At 31.7% G+C, this 19698-nt stretch overlaps 1 protein-coding gene across 1 annotated transcript in view; it reads left to right on the top strand.

Moving 5' to 3' along the window:
- LOC114334265 (UBX domain-containing protein 4) overlaps positions 1-19698 on the top strand; it is a 48746-nt gene that overhangs the window by 13641 nt on the left and 15407 nt on the right. Inside the window, exons 2-3 of the mRNA XM_050649949.1 lie at positions 9446-9580; positions 16550-16708. Of these exons, the coding sequence (XP_050505906.1) occupies positions 9446-9580; positions 16550-16708 (294 nt within the window). The remainder of the gene's footprint in view (positions 1-9445; positions 9581-16549; positions 16709-19698) is intronic.

The following is a 19698-nucleotide window of genomic DNA, read 5'->3' as shown; positions in this document are numbered from 1 at the left end:
TAATTATGCAACTTTTATGTCAGTACAACTTTTCTCGGAAATGAATATTTTTAAAGTTAAAATCAAAAAACCAAGAAAAAAATCGAATTTTTCCTTAATTTTTTGACATTTTGATTATTTAAACAATGTTCCGGACCTTTTTGAGAGGGAGGATAACTCAAATATTATTATTTGATTTATTTTCAAGCAATTTCTGCAAAAAAATTTGAGTCACCTCTCAACGTCCAAATGTACTAATATTTTTACAGATGCGCCCTGGTCTAAATATAAAACTGACCTAATCCACCACCAGGCAGGTACAAAAAGGTATTACAAATACTGTAAGAGAAGGAAAACCCGATGTTTTTGCACATTTTGCAAATGTTGGTTATGCATGGATCCTATAGTAGCCTGCTGTGAGAAGTGTATTCAGCAAAAAACCCAAGAAACTGTCTGCATGATTAATTTTCTGTATTTTCTGTGTAATAGAATTTTGCTGAACTCTTTATGTTTTTCACTAGAGTTTGATCAGTGTTTTGATCAGTTTTTGTAAAATAGAAATATAATTTGATTTTTTGATATATTTTAACAAATATATAACTTATTTTTCATATGAACTCACTGGCACAAAATTCCGCCACTTAAAATTTTTGATGAAGTTTAACAACTTATAACTTTATTATTTTTACTCCGATTTGCAAGATTCTTGCATCAGTTTATAGGTACATGTATTGATATCGTTTGTTATTATTCCGGTAACAAAAAAAATATTTTAGATGGCATTATATGGGGGTAAATGAAAGTGTTGTTTTTTATCCCAACTTTAAAAAACTCTGGAATAATTGAAGAGCTGATTTTGTTTCACAGTCCTTTCGTATTATCCCGGAGACATCACTAAGATTTTGTTTTTGGAATTATCCGAATATCTTTTTTCTTCTAAGAGCTGGGCAATTTTTTGTAATTAAACACACTGATTGACTCATAAACATAAATATCTTAAATAGAGGTTGGATTGATAAGATTAGAATGGCCCACATGCAGCCCAGATCTCAATCCTATAGAGCAGAGGGGTGGCCAAGCTCATTGATAATCGAGCCATTTTTCAAAATTTAGAAATTTTCGCGAGCCGCAATTAAACAATCATTTAAAAGTGTAAAAAAGGTATTAAATTTTTCTGTCACTGTTTGGACTACACAAATTTTAAAGTGAAATAAAATGGTTTATCTCGTTGATTCAAATATGCAAATAATTCTACAAGCAACCTTTACTAATTCAGGATACTTCAATTCTTCATCATCCTTCCATCTTTTTTAGGACGGCCTACTGATCTTCTACCGTCTCTCAAAAAACACTGTCTTTAACAGTATGTCTTCCTCTAATCTTACCACATGACCTGCCCATCTTATCTTAGCTTTTACATATCTTACGATGTTTTCAGTCAATTCATCTCTTTGAGGGCCAAATATCATTCCGAGAACTTTCCTTTCAAACACCAGTAGCTTATTTATTTCCCGCTGATGTAGAGTCCATGTTTCACTTCCATATGATGTAACAATTGAGCAAATAATTGACATAGTCTTAATTTAGATTGTCTTTTTAGCAGCTTAGATCTTAATAATGATGACAGGGAGTGTTATGCTCTTTTCCACGCAGCTTTTCTTGCTGATACCTCTTTTTATATGTGGTTGTCATCTGTGATTAGCGCCCCTAGATATTTAAACTCTTTTACTACTTCGAAGTTGTGCTCATTATTAGTTATGTTCTGCCAAGTTCTTGGTCTTGGATTTTTGGTTACTAATGTATTTCGTCTTTTCTTCATTTATTCGACGGCCCAGACAACCTGTTTCTTCCTCGATTCATTATTAGTTGTGTTCTAAGTAAGTAATAGGATTTATTTAGCTTTTTAGCTATTACATTACAAATAAACATTTACATATATTTAAATAACTATAACTTAAAAACGAAAAATCAACTAATTCTAAAAATACAATTTTTTTAACCTACTTTTGAAGACTTTAACATTTGGTGAATCTTTTATGCTAGATGGTAGACTGTTATATATTCTTAGTCCTTCAACAAAAAGAGTTTTTTCCATGGCACTTGTATTGAACCTTTCAATATGATAATTATCAAATCTTAAATTATACTGACCTAACAAAAGTGATCTTTTAATGACATAATTATTGGAAGTATTGAGGAGCTTGCTTGTTAATAATTTTAAATATTAACACCAAACATGACTCAGTAATAAGCTGATTAACATCTAAAAAATTTAATGTTTCCAGCATAAAGTTTATAGAGGTATACTTGCTATATCCAAGGACAATTCTCATAGCTTTATTTTGAAGCAACTGCAAACGATATACCTGTTCCTTTGAACATGAAATAAACAGTGACATACAATAATTAAAATGCGGAAATATTATTGTATTATACACAACCTTCCTAGACCATCGGGAAAGCCCTTTAGATATTCTAGAGAAGTAACCGATTTTTTTACCAATTTTTTTAAACAGAAAATTTATATGTTTGGTAAAATTTAACTGTGAATCAAATAAAATTCCAAGATATTTAATTTCATCTACATAGCTTATTATATCTTCACCTATTTCAATACTAAAATTTCCTTGATTAAATTTAGAACAATTTATCTTAGTACCCAAAATCATACACTTAGTTTTTTGAGCATTTAGTTTCAATTTATTTGCCATCAACCAATTATTAAGAATATCTAATTCATCATTTATTGTTTGAACTAAATTATTAAAATCTTGTCCAGAGACAGAAATTAATGTATCATCTGCAAACAGATTTACAAATGAATTTTTAAGATAGAGATGTAGATCATTTATATATAAAACAAATAATAATGGTCCAAGAACGCTTCCTTGGGGAACTCCATATATAGTACCTATTTCGTCTGAAATATTATTATTTACTTTAGTTTTTTGACATCTACCGTTTAGATAATTTTCTAGCCATTTGAACACAACTCCAGTTATTCCATAATTTTTGCATTTCGTTAATAACATCTGCCTGTCTATTGTTTCAAAAGCCCTTTTTAAATCTACAAAGACACTAATTACTATTTTACCGTCATCTATATCTTTCTTCCATGTGTTACATACTAACTGGCATGCAGTTTCAGTAGAGTGCCTACATCTAAAACCAGATTGATTTACAAACAGCAAATTATATTCATTTAAATAGTTAAATAAGTGATCATAAACTAATAATTCAATGATTTTTTCGATTATCGGAAGTAAATTAATCGGCCTAAAATCTTCAAACGCCTGTGGTTTACTTATTTTTGGTACAGGTATTATGGTACTACATTTTAATACTGACGGCAGAACTCCTGCTTGCAGGCAGGTATTAACTATGTTTAACAATTGGTAACCAACCACTGAAAATATCCCTTTCAACAGTGACACTGTCAGAATATCGTCACCAGTTGCTTTATTTTTTAAACTACTTACCACTTTATGCAATTTACCAAGTGAAATGATGGGAAAAGGATCAATTTTAGAAACAATATCAAGCTGTATTTCAGAAAAATTTGAGGATCTAGGAATATTTTGAGCAATCCCCTAAATACTATCAAAGTAAAACTTATTTAAGTCTTTAGTACCATTTAACCTACTATCTAATATGCTAAAATTCGATGTATTATTACTACTATTTACAATTTCTTTTAAAGTACTCCACATTCTTCTACTGTCATAGCGACATTGATCAATTTTTTGCTCGTAAAATATATTTTCCTTTCTTCTAATTAAAGTATTTGCTACTAAAGTATGTTCTGCCAAACTGTTGGTCTTGGATTTTTGGTTACTAATGTATTTCGTCTTTTCTTCATTTATTCAGCGGCCCAGTCAACCTGTTTCTGTGTTTCTTCCTCGAGTTGTGAAAACGCCTCTTTCACGTCTGTCAGCTCAGATGATATTTTACTTATTACATAATCTAAGGCCAAATTGAATAGTAACGGTGATAAGGGGTCTCTTTGTTTAAGTCATGATCTTACACAGTCTTTTATATTTGTTGTTAGTAATTTAAGACATTTTAAAACACAAAAATTAAAAGTAATTCAGGTACATTTACTGAGAGCCGCAAATAATTCTTCAAAGAGCCACATGTGGCTCGTGAGCCACAGTTTGGCCACCCCTGACATTGGCATTTATGGGATGAATTGAAAATAGCTATTCGCCATCATCCAGTTATGGCCCTGGTAGAGGTATATCAGGCTGTTCCCCCGGCAAGGATAACACATCTTTAAATTATTGATGGATTCGACCGTTACTTGATGGAAGTTCATTTTATCTAACAATAAAACACTGAAAACGTTTGTTTTCTATACTTCTACAAAATGTATTACAACTATGTGACTACAGCTGTTTCGGCAGAGTGCCTTTCTCAAGTGATTTAGATTACTATGTGTTTGCCTTTTTAAAGTCTTTAACTGAAGAGGTTGAGGAGTGGGGAGCTGTTTGTCTCGAGTTGGTCATTCAGAATTATATCTGTATTTTTCAATTTATTAATTTCCATAGATTCTAATAAAGATAGCTTACAGCCTTTATTTTAAATATGCAGAATTTGAAACTGTTCATTAAAAGTATGATTATGATCTAGAATCTAGAAGGTGAAGTGCGTATGTAGAAGTGTCTGTTTTTCTATTGTTGAAAGCCCTTTTGTGTTCTGCTATCCGTTTGTCAAAGGTTCTGCCAGTTTGACTGATGTAAGTTTTCGGACAGTCACCACAAGTTAGTTTGTAAACACCACTCTGTAGTTGTTTTCTCTTTCGGCTCTTATTGTTCTTAATATATTTACTTAAGATGTTATTAGTTCTGAAAGCTGGTGTTATTCCTTTCTTTTTTATGTATCTGGCTGGCCTGGCTATAGTATAGAAAACAAACGTTTTCAGTATTTTATTGTTAGATAACACATCTTATTTATTCGATGCCAAACAGGTTGTGAGCAGTCGTTGCTGTGAGAGAGGTTATTGAATTGTTTTGTTTTGTTGTTAATTTTAGTGTGTTTGATATTTTAAATTAACATACATACATACATAATCGATGATCCTCTTATACCGTAAGGTGTCGAGGTGTCTTCTTTACTCGTTATTCTCTGCGAACTTACGCCACTTTTTTCGGTCCCTAGCTAATTCTTTGGCTTCCTGCCACGATTTTCCTCTATTCTGCAATATTTCCATCACACTTGTATTCCACGTTTTCCTTGGTCGGCCTCTCCTGTTTTTCCCTATCGGCCTCGCTTCCCATGTCATTTTAACCTGCCTGCCGTCGTTCATTCTAAATAAGTGTCCAGTCCATTTTAATTTCTTTTCATGAATTTTTTCCTTTAATGATTTTACTTTTAATTCTCTTCTAATATCTTCGCTACGTCTTATCGGTTCTCCTAGCTCCCACAACTTTCCTCAAATACCTCATTTCCCCTGCTTGCAATCTCTTTTCTTGTTTGTCGTTCAATACCCAATTCTCTGCTCCATATGTAGTGATAGGTACGTAAATTGTTTTAAATATTATCATTTTGGTTTCCTAGTTATTTCTTTTTTATTTAAGAAGTTTTTATACAACGAATGATATGTTCTTGTGGCTGCTTTTTCCAATTTCGTCTTCTTGTGTCCCCTTCTTATTTAAAATTATTCCAAGGTATTTAAATGTATCTATCTGTTCTATTTTTTTGCCTTGGATTTCAATATTTAAGTTAACATCTTTCTTGGATATTGCCATTACTTTTGTTTTTTCCATATTAGTTATTAGATTGTAATTTTTTAATTCTGCCTCCCAGATTCTTATGTTCTCCTCCAGAGCTCTTTCAGTTCTTGCCACAATAACAATATCATCTGCAAATACACAGGCTTCGATTTTTATTTGTTGTAGATTTCTGTATCCTATGATATATATAATATTTTAAATTAAATAAACCTTCAGAGCTGGCTGTGTTTTTATTTACAGCTTTTACAAGAAAACGGATATTCAGATAATTCGAAAAACATAATGTTAGGATCGCCTCGTAGATAATACGAAAGAAGTATGAAACAAAATCAGCCTTTCAATTTTTCCACAGAATTTTTAAAAGTTAGGAGAAAATGCAACCCTTCCATTTAGCCCCGTATAATAACATTTAAGCAAAAAATTTTTATTACCGAAATAATAACACACGATATCAACACATGTACCTACAAATTAGTGCAAGAATCTTGAAAATCGGAGTACAAATAATAAAGTTATAAATTGTCAAACTTGATAAAAAATTTTTAGTGACGGAATTTTGTACCGGTGAGTGTATTTTAATTTAATAGAAGGTAGACATAAAGAATAATTCCACTATTGCTAGGTATGACCGTCCAAGTTCAGCTCATGGAGGCACCCTAATTCTTTCTACAAATAATGATTTTTCTCTAGTAACAAAATATGACTTTCTATTAAGTGAAGCATTCTTTGAGTTTTCCTTAGTTTACAGTAAGAACCTTAATCTTTATATTATTTGCATTTATAGATCACCTGACTCTTCCGTGGAACTATTTTTTCAGAACCTGCTTAATTTGTTAGATGACCTGCCACATAAAAGCAGAAAAATTTTATGCGGGGACTTCAACATTAATTATGCTGCTGCTTGTGCTACACAAATATCCCTGGTCAACATATTTGAATCATATGGTCTATCAATGCACATTGATTCTCCTACAAGGATTTCAAAGACTTCATCTACCATAATTGATTATATTGTCTCAGATTTCTCACCCCTTGATGTCTGCGCTACAACTGTTAATGCGGGACTATCTGATCATGAAGCGGTTTATACGAAGTTTAACATCTTTAGCAAGTCCTCCTCGAAAACTCGACGTTTAGGCAGGATTTTTTCCGGTCGGAACTTTCGTAAGTTCCAAAATTTATGCTTAACCTCTGAGTGGCACTTTCCTTCCTTGGACGTCGATCATAATTTCAGTGATTTTTTGAATAAGCTGGTCTGTATCTTCAATACAGCATTTCCTTTAATCACAATTAAGCAAAAACATCGCAACCCCTGGACTACCAAAGGTGTCCGCATATCAGCCAAAAACATGCGTTCACTACTGTATATCAAGAAATTTACTACCAACGTCTCTGTTATTGAATATATCACCAAGTACAGGGCAATCTATTTAAAACTTATAAAATCGGCTAAAAAATTGTATTATCAAAATCGTCTCAGAAGCTCCAAAAGTGTTGCAAAAGAAACTTGGTCCATAATAAACGATCTTCGAAGTAAAACTCACACAGCTCAAACATTTTCCCTTCCAGACCCAGAAAATCTAAATGAATACTTTGTTAATGTGAGTAAAAATATAACATCAACTATTGTGTCACAACAAGATCCCATTTCCTATCTCCCTAATTCAAGAAAGGTTTCGAATTCATTCTTTATAAGACCAATTGGTAAATCTGAACTGATCCAAACAATCAAGAGTATCAAAAGCAAATCTTCCTGTAGTACCGATGGACTACCCATAAAAATTTTCTCAAATCTCTCTCTGGGAGTCCTCATCTCTCTAATAAATGATTCTTTTGAGAAAGGTAAATTTCCAGAGTGCCTAAAGACGGCCATCATTATTCCTCTTCATAAGGGTGGTGAAAAATCTATTGCCTGCAATTATAGACGTATTGCATTACTACCGGTACTCTCCAAAATTATTGAAAGACTCATAAAAGCCCGACTTATGTCCTTTCTCGTTGATAACAAGATTTTATCACAAAATCAGTTTGGCTTTTTAAATAATAAATGTACCACCGATGCCATGTTTTCTGTACTACATGAGGTTTATCAAGCATTAAACAATAATCTCCACACTTCCACTGTTTTTTGTGATTATGCCAAAGCTTTTGATTGTGTAAATCACGACATTTTGATAAAAAAACTAGATTTCTATGGAATTCGAGGTATTTCTTTGAACTGGTTTCAATCTTACTTGAAAAATAGGAAACAACTGGTTAGAGCAAATGATACAGACTCTAGTCTCAGAAATGTTGTATGTGGGGTACCACAAGGTTCAGTATTGGGTCCTTTACTTTTCCTTATCTTTATTAATGACATCACTAGTTTAAAAATCGATGGAAAAGTTTTTCTTTTTGCTGACGATACCAGTATCACTTGGAGCAACTCAAATATTGCAACTCTTCATGCTACTATAACTTCTGATCTACTCACAATAAAATCCTGGTCAGATTCTAATTTACTCTCTTTTAACGTAGATAAAACAGTCGCATTACCCTATAAAGGAACTCTTCAACCCTTACCTCTTCATAACAGCCAGATCAGTATCGTTGATTCTGTAAAGTTTCTTGGTATTTTTTTAGATAGCAACCTTAAATGGTCCCTTCATATCGATGTGTTAAGCAAGAAACTATCCTCAGCTTGCTTTGCAATAAGATCTGTCTCGAAGGAAATGGATTTAGCCTCTTCCAAAATAACATACTTTTCATTGTTCGAGTCCCATCTTCGATATGGTCTGCCTTTTTGGGGTTTTGGTACAGCTGCCCAATCCGATGTTATTTTTAAATTGCAAAAAAGAGCAATCAGATATCTGTTTGGCCTCAGAAGAACAACACATTGCAGAAGCTACTTTAAAGATCACAGAATTCTAACATTACCTTCTTTATATATTTTAGAAACTGTTTGCTTAATTCGTAAACATCTACATGTCTTTCCAGAAAGACCTAGACATGACTATTCCACCAGAAATTCTACTTTTGACATCTATTTACCGATCCCGCCCAGTGAGTTAGTAAAGAAATCTATATTATATTCTGCAAAAAAACTATACAACCATCTCCCTCTACAACTTAAATCTGCAACATCTTTCCCCAAGTTCCGTAAAATGACAAAAGCCTATTTATCTGAAAGACCATATTATTCAATAGCACAGTTTCTTAACCAATAACTAAGAAATTACAGTATTCTTATGTATAAGTAGAATCTTAATCTATATTTGAGTGTCATATGCAGCAGCATAACTTATTAAATCACTTAATAAATTTCTTAAGGTAGATTACGCAATTTGCAATTTTTTTTAAATTTTGCAATAGATTGTTACTGATTTTTATTTGACTTTATTATGTTTTATTTATATTGACGATTTGTATAATTTTAGTAAATTGTATTTGTTATTGTTTTTATTTATGATTCTTGTAAGCTTTGTCTATAAAATTGTTAAATTTTTCATGACAATAAAGCATATTTCTATTCTATTCTAATAAACAAATAATATTTCCATGAGGAGGAAGAAAATAGCCTGTAAGTATTGTGTTTCAAAAATATTCATTAAAAGAAAATAAAAATATGGTGTTATTTATGGTCTCGATAGACCACCGTCGTGTGATCTTAGTATTATTTAGACATCATCGATTGGAGTGTTAATTCGTTCATGTAACTTTTTGCTATTATTATTAACGATCTTTTTTGTCATCAGGTACTGACGAAAAGTCACAAAAAATAACAGACCTCATCAATAATGGCGACCTTGGAGAAAAACTGGAACAAGATCACTTTGTAGCTATCAAAGTAATTGCGGGCTCTACAGCTCACCAGCAGTTTAGCGAAATTTGTATCCTTTTTAATAATTAAGCTATCAGGCCACAGTCATTATTAATGCATTTCTTTTATAAATACACTGACTGGCACGAAAAACGGGCACTCCAAAAATATCTCATTTTTGATGTCTCGTATCTCCAAAACCTGTTGTCCGATTTAAGTAATTTTTTTAATACATATATGTTATAGCCTCATTCTTTAACAATATCGCTGTAATAATTATGTTGCTAGACAGATAAATTTTCATTGTATACCGGGTGTACCAATCAAACTGGGATTTTTTTCTCAATTTTCACAACACCCTGTGGAATATTCTAGCCTTTATAAAATATTGAAATTAAAACCCAACTGTAGCCCCAGGTTTTCTTAACATTCTGTTTTTTTTTATTTATTCGCTTATGTTGGATAATAAAAAAGTTAGGGACGTTAACAACTAGCCATGTTCTTTATCAATACAGGGTGTTTCTAAATAAGTGCGACAAACTTTAAGGGGTAAATCTGCATGAAAAAATAATGTTTGCTTAATAAACTTATGTCCGCAAATGCTTCGTTTCCGAGATACGGGATGTTGAATTTTTTCTTACAAACTAACGATTTATTTATTGCTCTAAAACCGGTTGAGATATGCAAATGAAATTTGGTAGTTATTGCGCATTTTTTGACATGAAATTAAAAATTTTATATTGACCATTGGCGTGCATGCTGGTAATATGACCCGTATGCACGCCAATGGTGAATATAAATTCTTAATTGTATGTCAAAAAATGCAGAATAACTACCTCTTAATACCTACCAAATTTCATTTGCATATCTCAACCGGTTTTAGAGCAATAAATAAATCATCAGTTTGTAAGACAAAATTCAACATCTCGGAAACGAAGCATTTGCGGACATAGGTTTATAAAGCAAACGGTCATTATTTTTTCATGCAGAATTACCCCTTAAAGTTTGTCGCACTTACTATTTAGAAACTCGCTGTATTGATAAAGAACATGGCTAGTTGTTAAAGACCCTAACTTTTTTATTATCCAACATTAGCGAATGAATAAAAAAACAGAATTTTAAGAAAACCTGGAGCTATATTTGGGTTTTAATTTCAATATTTTATAAAGGCTAGAATATTCCACAAGGTGTTATGAAAATTGGGAAAAAACCCATTTTAATTGGAACAACGGTACAACCGGTATACAATGAACATTTACCTGTCTAGCAACAAAATTCTTACAGCGATATTGTTAAAGAATAAGGCTATAACATATTAAAATAATTACTTAAATCGGACAACAGGTTTAGGAGATACGAGACATCAAAAATGACCTTTTTTGGGGTGCTTGTTTTTCGTGCCGGTGAGTGTATTTTATGTAATGTAACTTATTACCGTAATGTTCACTAAATTTACAGTTTTTTGGTGATGTTGGTAAGTGATCATTGAAAAATTATGAACATTAATGATAAAAGAAGCATATTATGGATATGTAGACAATGTTTTAATCAATCAATGTTTCAAAGATTATTATTTAACTTTTTTTTGTATTCGTTCGAATAATATTATAAAAAATTGTCTTCATCTCTAATTTTTTTCAACCACTTCTTGTTCTTTAACTTCTTAGGGTTTTTAAAGTATTGAGTCGCACTCCTACACCCTTGAATTGTCCTCTATTTCAAGTACATTTCTTGTAGTCAGTTGTTTTATCATTTCTCTGTATTATCTATGTTGTTTTACACGCTTAAATGAGAATAATACCATATAAATGTTAAAAAACAAAATCTTTATTAACATTTTTAGTTTTTCAGATTCTAATTCAAAACAATCAACTCAAATCAATCAAATTGCAATTCAAAACGATCAATCAACTAACCAAAACAAAAATATATTAATATGGTATATCTCATTTGTCTAAAGTATTAAATTAAAAATTTTATACTCTTATTAAAAAGTACAGTAATTATCCTATGCTTAGTCACTTAATATAATAAGTAGTATATCATTTGTTTATCAATATCTCTTAAAATTTTACTATATTAAAATCACAATAAAGATGCAGTAGAAATAAACAAACCAAGATACGTTGAATGGTTACGAGGAGCATTCCCGAATCATGATTGACAATGTATAAACATTGTAAATCATGATTTGGAATTTACAATGTATATTCATTGTACATTAAGATTTGGGAGTGCTCCTAGTAACATTCAATGTGTCTTGGTCTGTTTTTCTAGTGCATCTTTATTGTGATTTTAGTATAATTACTCAACAGCCATACACTGGTGATGTCGAGATTAATCACGCAAATATTTATATATTATGTACCACAAAGAAGTAAGTACATTATGATATGTTGAATCTGGATCATCATCATCATGGCATCTCTCTGCACTCCTCTCTCCTTGGCATCTCTCTTTGGCACTCCTAGCGGAGTGATTGCCGCCCTCTTTGGGCTCTTCTGATTCGTTGGTCGCGGTGAATCAATCCGCATTAACCTTTTGGTTTTACAATTGGTTGTGTGACTTGGCATCTTCTACAATTTTCCTCCATTCATTCCTGTTTTTGCTTCTGGTTACCCATTCTCTGACTCTCATCTTCTTAAGGTCCTCCACTAGCTGGTTCTCCCATCTAGTTTTGGGTCTTCCTCGTGGTCTGCCTGATACAGGTCTCCATTTGGAAATTTTCTTGATAACGGCTTCTGGATTCCTCCTTTCTATATGTCCCATCCATCTGAGTCTCTGTGCCTTGATAAATCTGACGATGTCTTCTCCTTTCAGAAGTTCTCTTACTTCGTGGTTCACGAGTTTTCTAAATTCGTTATTACCTAAGTATAGTGATCCTGCTATCCTCCGAATTATTTTCCTTTCTAGGATCCTCAATCTTTCTTCCTCTTTCTGTGTCAGATACATGACTTCAGCACCATATGTGATTACTGGTCTAATTGCTGCTTTGTAAATTTTCAGTTTTGTATTCTGAGTAAGCTTCTTATCTTTGAGGAAGTTACTGTATTTCCAGTAGGTTCTGTTTCCTGCCTGGATTCTTTCATTAATTTCGATACTTCTATCATTAGTTCCATTAACTGAGACTCCAAGATATTTAAAATGTTCTACCTTTTCAAATTCATATTCACCAATATTTAAGCTTATCATATTAACTGGGTTCTTTCTTGAGCATATTAGGTATTTTGTTTTGTTTTGATTTATTTCTAAACCCCTTTTGTTTGCTTCTTTGCATAACTTCGTAAATTCTTCCTTTAAACTGTTTAGGTTTCTGCTAATTAATGCTATGCCGTCAGCAAGTTGCGACTTCGATGTTATAATCGTACCTTTTATTTCTGTCATTGTTCCTTCTATAGCGACATTAAATAGTGACGTTGATAGATAGTCACCTTGTCGTACTCCACTTGCTATTTCTATATTTTTGGTGATTCCGTTATCCGTAATTATTGCTGCAGTCGATCCTTTCATTGTCATTTTCGTAAGCTTTATAAGTTTCATTGGTATATCTAGGTTTTTCATATTTTCATTTCTATTAGGTCGGGTCTTGTTAAGCTGTCAAAAGCTTGCTTGAAGTCTATGCAAAGGATGTGTAAGTCGATATCATGTTCGTAACATTTCTCAATTGACTGTGTGATTATGTGAATTGCGTCTATTGTTGACCTTCCCTCCCTAAATCCGTGCTGGTAGTCTCCTATTTTAGTTTCAATGTGTTTTGAGAGTTTTTGTCTGATTAATGATGTCAATATTTTGTAGCAGCTGTTTAACAGTGTTACTCCTCTATAGTTGTTACATTTTGTGGTGTCCCCTTTCTTAAGAATCAGAAATATCCATCCAGTTTTCCATTCTTCGGGCATTCTTTCTTCTTCCTAAATCCTTATTATTTGGGATTTCATCTGGGCCTGCTGCTCTCTTTTGTTTTAGATTTCTTATCACACGTAAAAAGTCCTCATATGACGGCTTTTCGATTTCGATTTCATCGTCAAGGTCTGTTTCTTCTGTATATTCGAGAGAACTTTCTCTCGCCTTAAATAACTCTTCGTAGTATTTCTCCCTCTTCTGAATCTGGATATTTCCAGTTTATAACTTCATTAATTACTTTTTTAAATGTAAAACCCCGTCCACACGCTTGACAAGCCATCACAATCTCAACAAGCCATCACAAATTCAAATGTACAGATAGTGGCATACAGAGAATATAACACCTTGGTACGTAGTGTAATGACCTATGGAGCAGAATATTGGGTAATAAACAAACGAAACAAGTCCAAAATTACAGCAACTGAAATGGAGTTCATGAGAAGAAGCTGCAGAGTGACAAGAATAGGTTGCATTAGAAATGAGAAGATAAAACGAAGAATGGCAGTAGAACAAGACACACTCAGCTACATCGAAGAAAAACGTTTAGTTTGGTATGGACATGTGAGAAGAGGAGATCGTACAAGGCGGATATCACAGGTTTCGGATTGGAGCCCCATAGGAAAGAGAAGAAGAGGTAGATCACGGAGGAATGAAGTGGACGAGGCCATGGAAAGACGAGACCTTAGATATGGAGAATGGCAGAACAGAAACGACTGGAGACGGTGGTTGAAAGGAGGAAGGCGGCGACATCTGTAAAAATCTTTATATTATAAACTTACTTGCATATTTTGTCATTTTGGTCATTTTTGATGTCTCATATTTCCTAAACCTGTTGGCCGATTTAAGTAATTTTTTTGAACGTGTTATAGCCTGATTCTTTAGCAATACCACTGTAATAATACAGTTGGTAAACAGGTAAATTTTCATTGTATACCGGGTGTACCAATCAAACTGTGTTTGATTCTAAAGTCTGTTTTAGACTATAACATAAAATGATATAAGAAAATGGTATACTAAATTTTGTCACAATGTAAAACAGGAAACAAAATCTGTTAACAGAAAATGTTATACAAATTAGAACATGTCCTATTTGATAACAATTTTTAGTACACAGGCATGCGCAGTTAGGTTATTTTCGTTATACTGTCACACTGTATCTTTTAAGGTTAACTTTTCTTTTAAGAAATGTTGCAATGGAAGCAGCTGATAATAATAGAGTTTTCTTATCCATCATATAAAATATATCTTTGTAATATAAAATATCAAAAATAAAACTAACTAGTTAAATGTTGAGAAAAATGAGGTTAAAATATTCTTAAAAGACAATAAGAAGAAGAAAATTGAGGTTAACAGTACATGTCTTGTACATGCACCATCATAAAAATATAAAAAAGTACTTTTTTAGCATATAATGCGCAGAATCACATAACATATTTTGATATCAAAATGTGACAAATGTAATACACAAAACTTCTTGTATTAATATTGTACACAATCATTTCATGTAAGTTTTTGTTATACCATTTTCTTATATCATTTTATATTATAGTCTAAAACAGACTTAAAGGTAGTTGAAATTGTCTATTATTGTATAAGAAAATGTCTACAATTCTACATCCCCTCCGTCTTTGAACGGTTTTTCGCAGATAATTCAAAAAGTAAGTATTTTAGCGGAAAAAATATTCTTATCAAAAATATAACTTATAAAAAACTGAAAAAAATGTTGTATGCATGAGATCTGTAGACTCAGTAGAAGCAGAGTTGTAGCTAATGAAAAGTAGGTTCTTCTTCGTCAAATTCCAAATCGAATATTTCAATTTGAAATAACCCAAAAACGGAGCTCTTCGGGGAAAATTCATTACAATTTTTTTAAAGTGTTTCAAAAAAGGTTTGTTTTTGTTTTTTAATAATCTTCTAGCATCAAAAGTAAGTGAGTTACGCTCTAGATATTGTTGGTCTTTTTTATTTTTTGCCAAAAAAATCGCGAAAATCACCCCTTAATTAGCTTCCCAAATAAAATTAATCGTTATCGCTTGACAAGTTACTTTACTTATCTATTGTTTATATTGTCTAAAAGTTTCATTGGTTCAAAGTGCTCATTTTTGAAAAAAAAATGGGTTTAAAATAAAACATTTTTTTTAATTTTGAAAAAAATGGAATTTTTTATGGAATTAACTTAAATTATTAGTAATACCAAAAATCTCAAGGAGTAATAAAATGTTCGTTTTGCTTTTCTGAATGTTTTTTATTTTTTGTTTTCTTGTTAGTTAAATTTGCCTAAACTCGTGATTAGTTACTCGTTCAAGCCATTTTAACTACAGCTTTTTGAAAAATAAGCACTTTGAACCGATGAAACTTACAGATGAAACTTATTTCTGATGAATTAGTGGGTGGTTTTTGGCGATTTTTTTTTTACCAAAAAATAAAAGAGACCAACAATATTTTGAGCGTAACTCACTTTTAATTTTAGTATTTTTAAAAAACAAAAATAAACCTTTTTTTAAACACTTTAAAAAAGGTGAAATGAATTTTCCCCGAAAAGTGCTCCGTTTTTGGGTTATTTCACACTGAAATATTCGATTTGGAATATGACGAAGAAGAACCTACTTTTCATTAGCTACAACTCTGCTTCTACTGGGTCTACAGACCTCATACATACACATATTTTTTCAATTTTTTATAAGCTATATTTTTGCTAAGAATATTTTTTTCGATAAAATACTTACTCTTTGAGTTATCTCCGAAAAACCGTCCAAAAACATGTTTTTTTTTGTTAAAAATGAACATATTCACTCGCAAATAACTCGAAAAGTATTGACTTAGCGAAAAAACTCCATAGAACAAAAGTTGTTTAGAATTAGTCATTTTATCCAATTCCGGTCTTATTTTGAATGTATATTTTTCACCTTCGAGAGGGGGTATTCCCCTTCGAGAGGGGGTATGTAGAATTGTAAACTTTTTCTTATATAAAATAGACAATTTCAACTACCTATTCCCAAATTTTCATCCTTCCTTTATTTTTTTTGGGGTCAGATTGTTCTTTGATCGGGCTATCTAGGCATTGTGTGTCTATGCTTTCGGCCGAGTCAGATTATTCAAATTAAATGTTTCAAATTTCATTTCCTTATCTTTACATTAGATAAAGAACCGAGTGTACCCTCGATATATTTTATTGGTCAGAAGGGTGTTCCTTTAGATATCATTACAGGAAGTACTAATTTAGAAACAGTTTCTGCTAAAGTGGATGATGTCTTGAACAGGGCAGGATTCAGTACAGCCCCAGTTCATTCTATTTCAGGTAAGTTTGGGATTTATTTATTCAATTTGAAGAAAGGTATGTATATCCTTCTTCTTGTGGTGCTTTCTCCTTTAGTGGAGGTTAGCGACTACACTGGAAAATATATGTCTCTGTCGAATGCGGCTCTAAACAAAGTTGTTGAATCAAGGCTGGTCCAGTCTCTGATATTTCTACCTAAGCTATGAAATATGGAGCCTACCTGGACCCCGTTTTCCTTCAATCTCACCCTGGATGATCAGTTCCCACGTATTATAGCTAACTTTTCTGACTTCATAGTCTGGGCAGATTATCGGAGATTAGGCCGTTTTTGGGAAAAGTTATTTACCAGCAATTTTATTGCTGGAATCGAATCTTATGATTATATTAATAATATAGGTATGCAAAGTGCGCAGATAGTGTGCTACTTTTTTTATAAACAAAATGGCGCCCGAAAATCATGTCTTTTTCAATTTTTGCTCTATAACTCCAAAGATTTTAACTTTACACCAAAAACACCCAAATAAAAATTCACCGTAAATAAATTCTGCATAGAGACGTGTTTTTACGATTTACTTCGACGAACATTTTCCCCGGAAAATGCGGGATTTTCCAACAAAATCTTTAATTTTCAACTAAAATTTTAGATAAGTAATTGTTTATCAATTAAATAACGTGGTAATATAAAATCTCTTTTCGTATAGATTATAATTCCAGAAGCCGATGGAAATTTAATGAACAGTTTAGCAACAATTGAATTGTTAATTAAAAATTTACGGTCGCTATAATAACCACAATAATTATGATACATAATAATAACTATGATTTTTGTATAAAAAGACACTGTACCTATCTAATGCATTTTACAGAATTGAAATTGGCCTATATAAGCGGCTTCAAGAATATTTTAAAATTATATACAATTTTTTGGCTTATAAACAAATAGAATATATCGGGAAAGATTAAATTAAATAAAATCATGAAAACGGCATTGGAAAGAAAGCGGCAGGACGCTTCTTTTAAAAGAAAAAAACGTTTAAATGTGATGAGTGGTTCTGAGATTCAATCGGTCAAAGTTGACCGGCATTTACGGCAAAGATATAAACAATGGGATCATAATTTTCAAACCATCACCTTTTTATTTTTGTCCTCTTTCTCCACACCGATTTTCATATCTTTAAAGTACTCATAACATAAATTATTATAATAAAAACTATCGATATTACGAGTGAAAATTGCCAAAAATAGCAAAATTCCAATCAAAAATTAGGTTGGAGAAAATGAAATCTTAAAGTTCAAAATCGGTATACGCTAAAACAATGCATTTTCTCAGCTTTCCATGGAGCAATTTTCTTCATTCTTTTTTTGTTCCCAAGTAACTCGAGTAGAGCCATCTAACTAACGCATTATTAAATGTCAATGTTGCTTTTGTTTTGTTATAATAAATTTATTTATTTATTATAACAAAATTTTTTAATTTGTTTAAATAAATATTGTTTAAATAATTACACAGCTTTCAAATAAGAATATATGTGTTTTTAACGCTAAAAGGTACACTTGTAGTAAGTTTATCTAAAAAAGTCTACAACTGGAGAAAATATGTAGTTTTCTTTTCTTATAAATAAATTAATTTATTATAACAAAACAAAAGCAACTTTGACATTTAATAATGCGTTAGTTAGATGGCTCTACTCGAGTTACTTGGGGAACAAAGAAAGAATGAAGAAAATTGCTCCATGGGAACCGAGAAAATGCATTTTTTTTAACGTATACCGATTTTGAACTTTGAGATTAAATTTTCTCCAACCTAATTTTTGATTGGAATTTTGCAATTTTTGTCAATTTTCACTCGTAATATCGATAGTTTTTATTATAATAATTTATGTTATGAGTATTTTAAAAATATGAAAATTGGTGTGGAGAAAGAGGACAAAAATAAAAAGGTGATTGTTTGAAATATATGATTATATTGTTTATATCTTTGCCATAAATGCCGGTCAACTTTGACCGATTGTATCGCAGAAACCACTCATCACAATTAAACGTTTTTTCTTTTAAAAGAAGAGTCGTGCCGTTTTTGTTCCAATACCGTTTTCATGATTTAATTTAACTTAATCTTTCCTCCCGAGATATTCTATTTGTTTATAAGCCAAAAAATTGTTTATAATTTTAAAATATTCCTGAGGCCGCTTATATAGTCCAAATTCAATTCTGTAAAATGCATTAGATAGGTACAGTGGCTTTTTATACAAAAATCACAGTTATTCTTATGTATCATAATTATTGTGGTTATTATAGCGACCGTAAATTTTTAATTAACAATTCAATTGTTGCTAAACTGTTCATTAAATTTCCATCGGCTTCTGGAATTATAATCTATACGAAAAGAGATTTTATATTACCAAGTTATTTAATTATTGATAAACAATTACTTATCTAAAATTTTAGTTGAAAATTAAAGATTTTGTTGGAAAAACCCGCATTTTCCAGGGAAAATTTTCGTCGAAGTAAATCGGGAAAAACACGTCTCTGTGCAGAATTTAATTACGGTGAATTTTTATTTGGGTGTTTTTGGTGTAAAGTTAAAATCTCTGGAGTTATAGAGCAAAAATTGAAAAAAACACGATTTTTGGGCGCCATTTTATTTATAAAAAAAAGTAACACACTATTTGCGGACTTTGCATACCTATATTATTAATATATACAATCATAAGATTCGATTCCAGCAATAAAATTGCCGGTAAATAACTTTTCCTTGTATTTTGCTAATTAGCCCAGAGTATTAATGATTTTTAGCATTTCCCTATCTGTACCTATTCTCCTCAGAACATTTTCGTTGGTGGTGTGGGTTGTCCAAGGTATTTTCAAAATTCTTCTATAAAGCTAGAGTTCAAAGGCTTCTAACTTGTTCATCAGTGTTATGTTGAGTACCCAGGCCTCCGTTCCACACAAAAGTATTGAACACGAACACACATAGCAATGCAGAAAACGACATCTAAGGCTGATATTAATGC

This window comes from Diabrotica virgifera, chromosome 4 (assembly GCF_917563875.1).
Source record: "Diabrotica virgifera virgifera chromosome 4, PGI_DIABVI_V3a".
In the NCBI taxonomy this organism is placed as follows: domain Eukaryota; kingdom Metazoa; phylum Arthropoda; class Insecta; order Coleoptera; family Chrysomelidae; genus Diabrotica; species Diabrotica virgifera.
This window is presented reverse-complemented; position numbering and strand designations above follow the sequence as displayed.